The sequence below is a fragment of the Festucalex cinctus genome, chromosome 2 (assembly GCF_051991245.1).
Source record: "Festucalex cinctus isolate MCC-2025b chromosome 2, RoL_Fcin_1.0, whole genome shotgun sequence".
NCBI lineage: Eukaryota > Metazoa > Chordata > Actinopteri > Syngnathiformes > Syngnathidae > Festucalex > Festucalex cinctus.
Window position 1 is genome coordinate 13,171,036 of NC_135412.1, and position 12,738 is coordinate 13,183,773.

The 12,738-nt window shown below is 40.8% G+C and overlaps 1 protein-coding gene across 2 annotated transcripts in view; it reads left to right on the forward strand.

Moving 5' to 3' along the window:
* The window catches only part of LOC144013763 (low-density lipoprotein receptor-related protein 1-like), a 95,529-nt gene that overhangs the window by 77,160 nt on the left and 5,631 nt on the right, over positions 1-12,738 (forward strand). For both annotated transcript variants that reach the window (XM_077512952.1, XM_077512953.1), the window contains exons 60-84: positions 21-226; positions 1,516-1,704; positions 2,210-2,358; positions 2,436-2,529; positions 3,501-3,617; positions 3,724-3,843; positions 3,923-4,045; positions 5,256-5,381; positions 5,494-5,610; positions 6,202-6,308; positions 6,393-6,525; positions 6,659-6,781; positions 7,492-7,614; positions 7,721-7,858; positions 8,057-8,194; positions 8,275-8,394; positions 9,644-9,921; positions 10,086-10,264; positions 10,340-10,446; positions 10,514-10,633; positions 10,738-10,914; positions 11,077-11,217; positions 11,294-11,467; positions 11,753-11,914; positions 12,001-12,172. In XM_077512952.1, coding sequence (XP_077369078.1) covers positions 21-226; positions 1,516-1,704; positions 2,210-2,358; positions 2,436-2,529; positions 3,501-3,617; positions 3,724-3,843; positions 3,923-4,045; positions 5,256-5,381; positions 5,494-5,610; positions 6,202-6,308; positions 6,393-6,525; positions 6,659-6,781; positions 7,492-7,614; positions 7,721-7,858; positions 8,057-8,194; positions 8,275-8,394; positions 9,644-9,921; positions 10,086-10,264; positions 10,340-10,446; positions 10,514-10,633; positions 10,738-10,914; positions 11,077-11,217; positions 11,294-11,467; positions 11,753-11,914; positions 12,001-12,172 — 3,633 coding nt within the window. The remainder of the gene's footprint in view (positions 1-20; positions 227-1,515; positions 1,705-2,209; positions 2,359-2,435; positions 2,530-3,500; positions 3,618-3,723; positions 3,844-3,922; positions 4,046-5,255; positions 5,382-5,493; positions 5,611-6,201; positions 6,309-6,392; positions 6,526-6,658; positions 6,782-7,491; positions 7,615-7,720; positions 7,859-8,056; positions 8,195-8,274; positions 8,395-9,643; positions 9,922-10,085; positions 10,265-10,339; positions 10,447-10,513; positions 10,634-10,737; positions 10,915-11,076; positions 11,218-11,293; positions 11,468-11,752; positions 11,915-12,000; positions 12,173-12,738) is intronic.

Consider the following 12,738-nt stretch of genomic DNA (forward strand, 5'->3'; position numbering starts at 1 on the left):
TTAAATGGTTTTTTTTCTAGGTACCTATACTGGTCTGACTGGGGTGACAACCCCCATATTGGAAGAATTGGCATGGATGGCACCAACAGAAGTGTGCTGATAGAGGATAAGATCACATGGCCCAATGGTCTGACCTTAGACTTTATCAACGACCGCATATACTGGGCAGACGCCCGGGAGGATTACATTGAGTTTGCCAGTCTGGATGGCACCAGCAGACACACAGGTTATTTATCTTTTTGCACTTTTTATGGGATATGAAATAAGCCATTTTCATTGCGGAATATGTCACAAAGTTCCGCCTAACTTTAAATGACAGACAATTCTTTCATTTACTGGTGAATATGTAGTGTAGCTATTGTTCTCATTAAGCAATATTTATGATGTCACTGCGGTGGTACAACAAGGCTGTTGAACTCATTCACTCCCAGCCATTTTCACTGAAGTAAACTCCTTTACTACCCTACCGGGTGTTTTCCTGGATTTGGACTGATTTTGCAAGGCCCACAGAATATTGTGTTCTATTGCTATAAAAACATAAAAAAAAACATACCAAAAGAAAGATTAAAGTATTTTCTTTCATCAGGAAAAAAAAGTATATTACTATCTGTTTACGTTTTGCAGCAATTAGCATTAGAATATAGCTAAGTTTCATCATTATTCACAAATCTAAGAATTGGGAGTAGTATTTGAACTTTTTTCAACATGGCCCTGGTTGATCTCCTTTGCTCTGCTGATACCTGCTGGCCGTTTGTGAAATAACTACCATTTCTTCAACCGTTCTTTGCAGTTGAGCGGCTGCATCAAAGCCTTCTGAATGCTCTAACATAAAAAAAAACATATACATACGTCTTTGCGTCACTTAAAACATTTAAAATAGAACATATTTTTACGTTTTTGGGAGCAATTGAGTTTATGAGCTGGTTACTCTTCTCTTTGGAACATATGAAAGCTCACATCATGCAATCTCGGTACAAATTGTGAAACAATTCTCAGTGCCAGGTTACAACATTTTTGATTAGCTAATAGCCACACGTGTGTTGCACATCAATAAACATGATGGCTATTTCTATATTTTACAACCAAAGCGAATTGTGTGTGTGCGTGACGCGTTTGCGTCAAACGCATGCTATGCCAAGTCTATCGGAGCAGAAAGAGCACATTTAGAGTGTAAAACCTAATCGGGTGTATCGAAAATTGCATAACCCATTAGATATAGCGTTAGACATTTTGCTGCGCACCCACTCAGCTTTTATTTATTATTAACACTGCCTCCATATTGGAGCCACATTGCAGCTGCAACATTAAAATGTCAAATCCCTGGAATTAATTAGTGTTGACAATTAGTCTTCAACGAATTTCTAACCTATTTAATTTAGCAAACCCAATCCACAATCTGATATTCAATAGGAGAGCTGTGTCAATAAGTTTGTTTTTACAAAGATAACGATGCCCAGCTGATGTCAGACTTTGACCAATGTTCTAATGGTGAAATGTGTTTTTGTGTCGTGGCAGTTCTGAGCCAAGACATCCCACACATCTTTGCCATGACGTTGTTTGAAGAGTATATCTACTGGACTGACTGGGAGACCAAATCCATCAACAGAGCTCACAAGACTCTGGGGACCAACAAGACCACCCTTATCAGCACTCTGCATCGGCCCATGGACGTCCACATTTACCACCCCTATCGCCAGCCACAGGGTGAGACACTCAGCGTAGACCAGTGCTTCTCAATTATTTTTTGTTACGCCCACCACTACTATCTGCCGTGACTACAAATATTGTCATTTGTCTATAAAATTGAAGTAAATACACCGCAGCAGTGGAGCTAATACTCCTTGCACACTCTCAGATAATGAGCGCAACACTGCCACCTAATGTAGTGGATGTGCAATTACACTTCTAGTATGGCAAAAAACAAAAACAAAAAACGCTACCTTATTTGGGAAGGATAGACGCAATAATGCCAACATGTTATTTATTTATTGTTTTAACTATATAAGGTGGAGCGCTAAATTATGTACATAAATTTTTTTGGTCTGTGGTTGTGTCGTCATCTCCAATGCAATCATTTTTACATACTTATGTGCACATTTTGATCAAGAATATTATAAATTAAATGTCCTAATCTCTGGAAGATATTCAGGCATGTAGCAGAAAATCTTCTGTGCTATTGAGCATTTGTTCAATGTGATCTGTTTGCCAGTGAGCGACCACCCATGCCAGACAGACAACGGCGGCTGCAGTAACCTGTGCCTCCTCTCTCCCGGAGGGGGCTACAAATGCGCATGTCCCACCAACTTCTACCTTGCCAACGACAAGCGGACATGCATGTCCAACTGCACAGCCAGCCAGGTGATGGAAAATGCGCAAACATCCTCGTCATAGCCAACAACATGCGCTTTTCTTCATTTGCTCTTTTTGTCTTGTAGTTTGTCTGTAAGAACGACAAGTGCATTCCGTTCTGGTGGAAATGTGACACAGAGGACGATTGCGGCGATCGCTCGGACGAGCCCGCTGACTGTTGTGAGTGTCGATTTTCAAACTGTGTTGGAATTGTTCAGTTCGAGCAGGGGTCAGCAACCTTTCCGGTCAAAAGAACTACTTAGACCACAAACAGTAAATAAGCAAAAATGTGTCTGGAGCCACAAAACATTTGAAGATTGTGATGAAGGAAACAGTCTATTAGTATTAGTCTAATGTACCGTACTCAACTCAATTTTATTTAGAAAGCACTTAAAACAAGCATTGCTGTATACAAAGTGCTGTACATGAAACAGACATTGGTCAAGCAGTAAAGAATAAGATCAAAACAAAACAAAACAAGAACAAAGCAAACATTTTAAGTGAGTATACATTTTTTTTGTATACAAGTCAATAAAGGCCTAAGGCCTAATAGCTAATTAGAGCTGCGCCACAGCACAAAAAGTAGACAGCAGCATCCAATACGTGCACATTCATTTTTTTTCCACATTCATTCATTCACTCATTCATTTTAGATGTTTTTTTTTATTTTTTTTATTTTTCAAATTTCATTCTTGATACATTTTTTGACATTTGTGCTTTTGTGTCAAATTTCTGACATTGTTGGCAATTCGGTGGACATTTTGTCATTTTCTGCCCCGGCCCCCTCTTCTTCCTTTTTTGGACATTTTGTGGCTTTTTTTTTTTTTTTTTGTCTTTTTGCTATCAATTATCTGACATTTTTGGCAATTTTGTGGAATTTTATTGTGGTTTTCTGCCTTTCTTTTGACGTTTTATAGGTCTATGATCCATTTTCTTTTCTGCCGTTTTTATTCAATTCTCATTTTGGGCAATTTCATGGACATTTCATGGTCATTTCTAAAACTTTTTTTCTTTTTTAAATCGACCTTTCGTCTCTACTTTTCTGACAATTTAAACATTTTGATATTTATTTAGTATTTTATCATTATTTATTTTTTAAATCTAGAAGACCCCTGAGTTCGAGTCATAATTTGTACTTGCTTTCATTCCAGCTGAGTTCAAGTGCAGACCGGGCCAGTTCCAGTGCGGCACAGGCATCTGCACCAACCCTGCGTATATATGTGATGGCGACAACGACTGTCAAGATAATTCAGATGAGGCCAACTGCGGTACAGCTCATACTCTGACATAGAATATTTATTTTGCAGCATCTAATGACATTTCACAACGGGCCTTCACACATGCTGATTGTGTATTTGTGTAACTTCACCACAGATATTCATGTTTGCCTGCCCAGCCAGTTCAAATGTTCCCACCCAAGTCGCTGCATCCCAGGAATCTTCCGCTGTAACGGCCAAGACAACTGCGGCGAGGGAGAGGACGAGAAGGACTGCCGTGAGTGTTTTTCACTTTCACTCTGCTCGGATGATTCATTTCTCAGCATCATAAAATATTTGCTCGCTTCTCTCCGTAGCTGAGGTCACATGCGCACCCACCCAATTCCAGTGTGCCATCACCAAACGCTGCATTCCTCGCGTCTGGGTGTGCGACCGTGACAACGACTGCGTGGACGGATCTGATGAGCCCGCCAACTGCAGTAAGCACAAAAATGATTTGGTTATTGTTTTCAAAACTCTCCTTCTAGTTTCACATTTTTGTCGTCAATTTGCTTTAAAATACCTGAAACAGCCTTCATGGCTTGTTCCAAAGGTGGCAGTTCAGAATTAATATTTAAAAAATAACATAACAAAATAATAATAATAATAATAATAATAATAATAATAGGTAATATAATATCAACAGAATAATAATATCAACATCTTTTGCTCGCCAAATTTGAAGAGGAGCTGTTGTGTTTTTTATTTTTTATTTAGTTAGGAGGATTTCTTTGTTTTTTTTTTATCCACTGCACACTCTCATCCTCTTTTTTTCTAATCAGTTAATTACTTGCATAATTTAAAATGAAAAAAAATGACCCCAGTAGTTTGACATAAAAAAATATTCTGAATGTCATATACAAACACTTATTAAAGCAATACTTTACGCATTGGGCCATTTTCAGTAGCAAAAAGTTAATATTTTGTTCAGAATGAATTTATTTTTCATGTACAATGAATACTTTTGTAAACTAAATTTTCCACTTGCTGTCAACTGAAGAGCTTTTCTAGACACTCAGACACTTTACATTGGATACATTAGTCATCCACTCACACATTCACAAGATGACATCACCTGTGCTGAGGAAATAGGTAGCGACCAATCATGGCTCAGTTTGCTGACCAAACCACGAAAACAGGTGAGATGCGATAATTTTTTTTGTGATTAATCAATGCGTTAATGCTTTAACTTTGACAGCACTAATACGAATACTAATACTAATACTACTACTAATAATAATAATAATAACATCAGAATCACCAGGGATGCTGATTATTAACATATTCATGTGTGCATATATCAACAAGTATGATAAAATTAATATTACATTGGCCTGCACTGCTAATTTTGAAGACAACTGGGCAGATTAGATTGACATGGCAACACATAAAGGCTGAAATCTGATTGGACCAAAATAAAATAATCAGATGTGCACATACAGGAACAAGTGCAGTCAAGAGAAACACTGCAACTGAATAGAACAGACATTGATTTCTTGAAATTGGAATTTAGGTTGTAACCGCCACTGTAAATATGAAAACATTAAAACATGACATACTTGGTTCATCTCCATAACTCGTAGCTGCCTACAGCCATGCAATTTGATCTCTTCTTTAGTAAAAGCGCGTTCATAATGTTTCCAACTCCAGCCCAGATGACATGCGGCGTGGACGAGTTCCGTTGTAAAGACTCGGGACGCTGCATACCGGCTCGCTGGAAGTGCGACGGTGAAGATGACTGTGGCGACGCCTCCGACGAACCCAAGGAGGAGTGCGGTGAGTTGCAACATGTGTCAAATCAAATATTATTTTCAGTGTATGATGTGGCCAGTAGCGTCTGCTTTTATGAATTGTCCTTGTTGCAATGCTTGCTTGCCGGTTTGCACAGCCGAGAGGACATGTGAGCCGTACCAGTTCCGATGCAAAAACAACCGCTGCGTCCCGGGCCGCTGGCAGTGCGACTACGACAACGACTGCGGCGACAACTCGGATGAAGACAAATGCGGTTGGTGTCACGTCTCCACTCTGCCCTTGCCCGCTCTCACTAACCCTCAACTCCCTTTACGCTAACATGTTTTACTGTGTCAACAACATCCAGTCACTGTCACGGCAAATGCATTTCATCTCATCTGATGTCTGTTTCATTTCATACTGTCCTGTTGGCATGAACTAGAGGTGAGTCTCTTTCACATTCACAAGTCAAAAACATTTCAGTTTTCCTGTCAGTTCCCTGTCATGGTTTTGTGAGCCCTGATGTGAGAGTCTGCAAGGAGACTTGGAATTAGTCATTGTGTGTTGTATGCCTCCCGTCTGCCAGTGTACAAAGGAGACTTTGTTGCGTACACTTGCAAACATTATTACAAATATGAGAATGCTGAGATTTGACTGACGCTGTCATAGAAGTATTAAATTAGCAATGTGTTTGTTTTTGTTGTTACTGAGACTGACAGCTATTTCTAATATTATTGTTTTCGATCTAATTGTGCTGAGCTCCTTTCATTCTCTCCTCCGACCACCTTCTGTCATGTCTTGGTGGAACACGAGACGCAGAAGTAGCTTGTCACTAACATGAGCCGTCTTTTGGCTTTTCGCGCAGTGCCTCGGCAATGTTCCGAAAGCGAGTTCGCCTGCACAAACGGCCGCTGCATCGCCGGGCGGTGGAAGTGCGACGGGGACCACGACTGCGCTGATGGATCCGATGAGGTGGCTTCAATTCTGAACAGTTTTTATTCACCGAGTTAAAGTCTGACACTTGCTTTCTTGTTTGGTTGTATTTTTTTTCTTTAGGATGGCTGTGAGCTCAAGTGTGACAATGACCAGTTCCAGTGTAAGAATGGACACTGTATTCCTATTCGCTGGCGGTGTGACGCTGACCCAGACTGCATGGATGGCAGTGATGAGGAGAACTGCAATATTGCTGGTGAGTAAACAATTCTATTTATTTTATTTTATTTTATTTTTTAATGCTCGTTCCTCGTTTTGTAGCTCAAAATCTGACTGAGTTGGATCAATTTTGACGGAACTAAACCCTGATTCACTTCCTGTTCTTTCAGCTGGACGTCACTGTCCTTTGGATGAATTCCAGTGCAACAACACTCTGTGCAAACCTCTCGCCTGGAAGTGTGATGGAGAGGATGACTGCGGGGACAATTCTGATGAGAATCCAGAAGAATGCAGTGAGTGGCTGCATTTGAATCTTATCCTTAGGCGATGTTTGCTCGGACAAATCATTCAGAAGTCATCATAAAGTTTTTAATGGAATTTTTTTATTATGTAGCAGCAACAGACACATAGATTTATATTATTGTTTGGATTATTGTGGACAGTTCATAGGACTTAACTAAATCTGTCTTGTGGGCAAGTGTTTTCACAGGCTTTATTGAGCCATGGTGCATATTTTATATAACTCTCACAGTACACCATCAAACAAATATTTCACAACTTTTTTTTTTTTTTTTAATACGGAACGATGATAATTTACTCATAAATTGACTTGCTTGGTGTCTGGTGGGAAAAAACATACTGTAAATTATTTGTAGTAAATCAATTATTTTTAGACCAATTGAGGGAATAAGTTCTCGTGTCCTGATGATCTTTAATGACACACTAAGTGGGGGAGAATCACTACAGTATGCAAATAATATGGCATATGCAGCGAGAATCATGGGCAATAATTGAACAACAACAAAAAAACATTATGAAAATTACACATGTATTTTCCCAATTGAAGAATCCCTGTTGTTCTTTATGTTAAATAACAAATACTTATTGGAAAGAGAGAAAAAAAAAAGTTCAGACTGTTCTCGTCTTTTTTTTTATCCTTCATTTTCTACGTCTCAACTCAATCAACCCACTTTTCTCGAACTTGTCACCGTGTGATGCATAGGGAAGTTCCAGTGTCCTCCCACCAGAGCTTTCCGTTGCCAAAATGACCGCGTATGTCTTCAGATGTCAAAGAGATGCGACGGCATCAATCACTGCGCCGACAAATCGGATGAGCTGAATTGTGGTAAGCGGCTCAGTAGCTTTGAAAGCAGCCGAGCTACGTCCATACCACTAATGTTCTGAAGCAGTTTGCTGAGTCGTTTGTGTATGTGTGCACACACGTCCCGCAGAAGTCCATCCAACTGTGCCTGCTTGCGAGAAAGACGAGTTCTTGTGTGCAAATGGGAAATGCATCAGCTCCACTTTGAGATGCAACGTCTTTAACGACTGCGAGGACTATGGCTCGGATGAGATCAACTGCAAAACAGGTTCATTTTGAGAGCGTTAATTTACGAGAGAAATTTGGTCGCCAAGATCTTAATTCATCTTACCAGTACATTTTGGACAAATGTACTCCTCAAACTTGTTGGGAAAGGTTCGGTATTGTAAAGGCATGCTTGGATGAGGTTGTTTCGGCAGAACTTGCTGAAGAATCTTTGCAAACAAGCCAATGTGTGTGTTAACAGAAACCAAGCTAAACGACTGCAGGAGTAACAGGAGTCAGTGTGGCGACGGGGACGAGGCCCACTGCGTCACCAACGGCACCGACGCCTTCTGTTCTTGTAAACCGGGCTTCCGCAAAATCGGATATCGCACATGTGGAGGTAAACGTGCGGCATTGCTTTCAAGACAATTATTTTGATAGTCTCATTTTATTTGAGTTGGATTGGGTCCTGTTTTGCAGACAAGAATGAGTGTCTTCAGTTCGGGGCGTGTTCTCACATCTGCAACAACACCAAGGGCTCCTACAAATGCAGCTGTTACAAGTACTTCACAAAGATCAGTGACACCTGCAAAGCTGACAGTGAGCACCAACATATATTTGCTTGAAAGCTTTTATGCGGCTGTTCAGTCCAATAGTGTTTGCTGAGGTATCCTTTGTGTATATATAGGCGGCATTAAAAGTACAGTGTCCCTTCGCTTATTGCGAGTGTAACATTCCAAAAACGACCCGCGATAATGGAAATCCACGTTAAGAAAGAAAAAAAAAAATCACGTTAATCATATATATATTTTCGTTGATATGTTTTTTCATTTTGGTATGATTTTTACTTTATTATAAATGCGTTTTCATTCGTCATATGTTGTTTTTTTTCATTTACATTTTTTTAAATTTATTTATTACAGTATACAGCACAATAGTATACAGGGTATATGTTTTTCATTTGTTTTTTGATTTTGGTATGAGTTTTAGTTTACTATGAATGCTTTTTCATTCATCATTCATTTACAGTATTTTTTTTCCATTAACGATATGTTTGTTTGTTTTTTATTTACTTGTTATATAGCATAGTATATATTTCTGTCTTTGGAATGCAATGTCGGGACAGACACTGTTGGAAAGATCTCGAGACGAATCCACGGATGCCCGTATGTCCCCGGTCGGACGTAGGGTTTGAGAGATACGGCCACGCAAAGACCAAAAATAAAATAAATAAATAAATAACCCCCCCCCCCCGCAAAAAAAACATATATATAAAAAAATAAAGGCTGTAAAAAAATCTGCGAAACAGCAGGGCCAGGAAAGCTGAACCCGTTTGTAGTCAAATTTTTTTGGGGGAATCTATGCTTAGTTATTTGCTGGAAAATTTGAAACAATGACACACAAATTTAACTTTGGTGGCTGCACCAAAGCATTACTGCCATCAATTTTTTAACAGAACAGACTTACTCAAATATATCTACCCAATTTTCACTTGTTAAAAAAAAATAAAAATAAAAAATGGAGAAATTTCAATCTTGATGTGGCATAATGCCACACGGCTCCTGCAGAAGGAAGAGGCGGAGTTTACAACACTTCTCCGATAGTTCAAATGCATAAGAGATGTAATGTATTTGTTCTCGAGCTATTTACAAAAACTTTAAATGGATTATTGTGCAAAAATAACATACAACGTAGAAAAAGATAATTAAAAAAAATGTACAATTGACCATATTTAGAACATACAGGATTTCCACCTGACAGTGATGATAAAACACATTATCAGAAAGAATTGGTGAATGCCCGGCGGAATAAGGACCAAGCATTTCTAAGTCGTCTTCTGTTTTTGCAGACATGAACAGCAGTCAGCATGTTCTCTACATAGCCGACGACAACGAAATCCGCAGCCTGGATCCTGGCATGCCCAACTGGCGCTATGAGCAAACCTTCCAAGGGGATGCTAGCGTGCGGATTGATGCCATGGACCTGCACGTGAAGACCAACCGCATCTTCTGGACCAACTGGCACACGGGCCGCATCTCATCCTACGAACTTCCCGGGCAGTCCACTTTGTCATCCAACTCCCACCGTAACAGACGGCAAAGTGCGGGCAGGATCAACAACCTGCAGGTACGTGGAGGGGTATTAATAGGCTTGGAATCTCTGTTTTGAAGAGTTGTTTACTATCCGCCACGCAGCTGCTAGTTGTGAAGCAAATTGAGTTGTGTTCATGACTACCATCGCGTGCTCCTTTCTCAATTTTTTTTGCTCGAAACCTCTCTCATGTTGTCCAGATTAAAGAGCTTAAGATGCCTCGAGGAATAGCCGTGGACTGGGTGGCCGGTAACCTGTACTGGACCGACTCTGGTCGAGATGTCATTGAGGTGGCTCAGATGTCAGGCCAACATTGCAAGACTCTCATCTCTGGCATGATAGATGAACCATACGCCATCGTAGTGGATCCACAGAGAGGGTACGACATGAACTTGATCATGTTTTTGTTTACAAAGGCATAAGATTTTCATTTGGATCTGCGTTTATGTTTCAGCACCATGTACTGGGCAGACTGGGGCAACCATCCAAAAATTGAGACGGCTGCCATGGATGGAACACTGAGACAGACTCTTGTCCATGAGAATATCCAGTGGCCCACAGGTCAAATTTATTAATCCTCCAAATATGCAATGGACTGTATATGCTACAATGTTTTTTGACTCCTCAGGTTTGGCAGTGGACTACTTCAACGAGCGTCTTTACTGGGCAGATGCAAAGCTATCGGTCATTGGAAGTGTTCGTCTCGATGGCTCAGATCCCGTCATAGCCGTCTCTGGCATCAAAAACAGTTGAGTTCTTCCATTTTAAGAAAAGCAGTAACTTATGACTAGCAGCCAAATTAAAGTGTACCAATACTAACATTTTTTTTTTTTGCACTTTGTTCACTTCCAGACCTGGCCCATCCGTTTAGCATTGATATCTTTGAGGACTACATATATGGAGTCACGTTAGTCAACAACTTTGTTTTCCGGGTCAACAAGTTTGGAAAAGGCCCCATGGAGACTCTCACTACAGGCATCAACCACGCTACTGACATCGTCTTGTACCACCGATACAAGCAGCCAGAAAGTGAGTTGTGTAATCTGTATTTTATTTGGCATACTGTGCCAACATCGAAGGCCGTGAGCACATTGATATTAATAAACTTGACAGATAACGGCAGGGAAAAGAAATCCGTCTATGTCCATCTCCATCACTAGTTGTGTTTGCACTTCTGTCTCTCTGCATTAGTGACCAACCCATGTGACAGGAAGAAATGTGAGTGGCTCTGTCTGCTCAGCCCCAGCGGACCGGTTTGCACCTGTCCCAACAACTATATCGCCGACAACGGCACGTGTGTGGAGAGGTCTGGCCCAACCCAGTCACCGTTCTGTAAGTCCGCTTCTATCTACTGGCTTATAGACACTCACATGGCCTCTAAATGCTGCGTGTCCTTCTATCTTCACAGCTCCCCCATCAGGACCCTGTGACATTCAGTGTCAGAACGGAGGGAGCTGCTTCCTCAACGCCCGACATATGGCCAAATGTCGCTGCCAGCCTAGCTACACCGGAGAAAGATGCGAGATCAACCAGTGCAGGGACTACTGCAAGAACGGCGGCACCTGCACCGCGTCTCATACAGGTGAATAGACAGATGAGCACAGTCAGGGGTTCACTTAGAGGTCACAATTCTCACCATTAGATTGGTCTGCATTTTTATTTATTTTTTTGATAATCATAACTGTTTTCTTTCTCTTTAGCTTTATTACGCTATACATGATTTTTACTTCCATCATAACAACAGAATATATAGGAATTTATCTCAGGCAATCTTCTCATTTATGATAATCAAGTTATACACTATGACAAAGAAATTACTATTACTTGCTTTCTTTGGTAATTGATACAAGTGGTATGTTCGTCTCAGGTGCACCGACATGCAGATGTCCAAAAGGCTTCACGGGGCCCACATGCAACCGTCACACTTGTCAGAACTACTGCCAGAACGGAGGCAACTGCTCGGTCAACTCGGGCAATCAACCAACCTGCAGCTGCCCGACAGAGTACCTCGGGGATCAATGCCAGTACAGTAAGTGGATTTATATAAACGAGACATTCACACCGTATAGTATACATGATTTGGCACCTACTCTAGCACTGATCTCCTTTTCATAGGCAAATGTGAAGGCTATTGTGAGAATGGCGGCACATGCTTGCAAACCTCAAACGGCACCAAAGTGTGTCAGTGCTCCAGTCAGTACATCGGACACCAGTGTGAGCTGGACAAATGTGTCTTCTGTGGCACGGGCCGGTGTTTGACGTCCTCCTCGGGAGAAGTCTCCTGCAGGTAAACACACGCTGCAGCCTAGACATATTAAATGTGTAAATATTGGTTAAAAGTCTCCATCCGGCTGACCGGCGCCACACGAGCCAACTTCAGGCTTTCCTTGTCAATTTATGTGGTCCACAAATGTTAACCACAATTTGTCATTGACTTCTGTTCAAAACTAGATGACAATAATAGCCAAACACTAGGGCCAATTATGTAATATGATGGGATCATTGGGGTTCCCACACTGAACATAAATAAGGTAAGGGTACAGAAGTTGAACTGTTTGCTAGCTTAACAGGTAGTCAGCAAACACTGAGTAGCTCATCTTGTGGTAGAGCTCAACCCCCTCTTTTTTTGGGGGGGGGGGGGGGGGGGGGGTTGTTGTCGCATTAACCCACTAAGGTTGAATTGTGTGGATATAAATACTCATAACTTATTAGCTACATATGCATTACTAAACAGTAACACCAACAAAATTAGCCTATGCTAAACGTTTAGCAGTCACGATTAGCATTAGCGTGTTAGCGATTACCACTTATGTAAACACTACCATTTAGTTCACACATACATAATTAGATCTA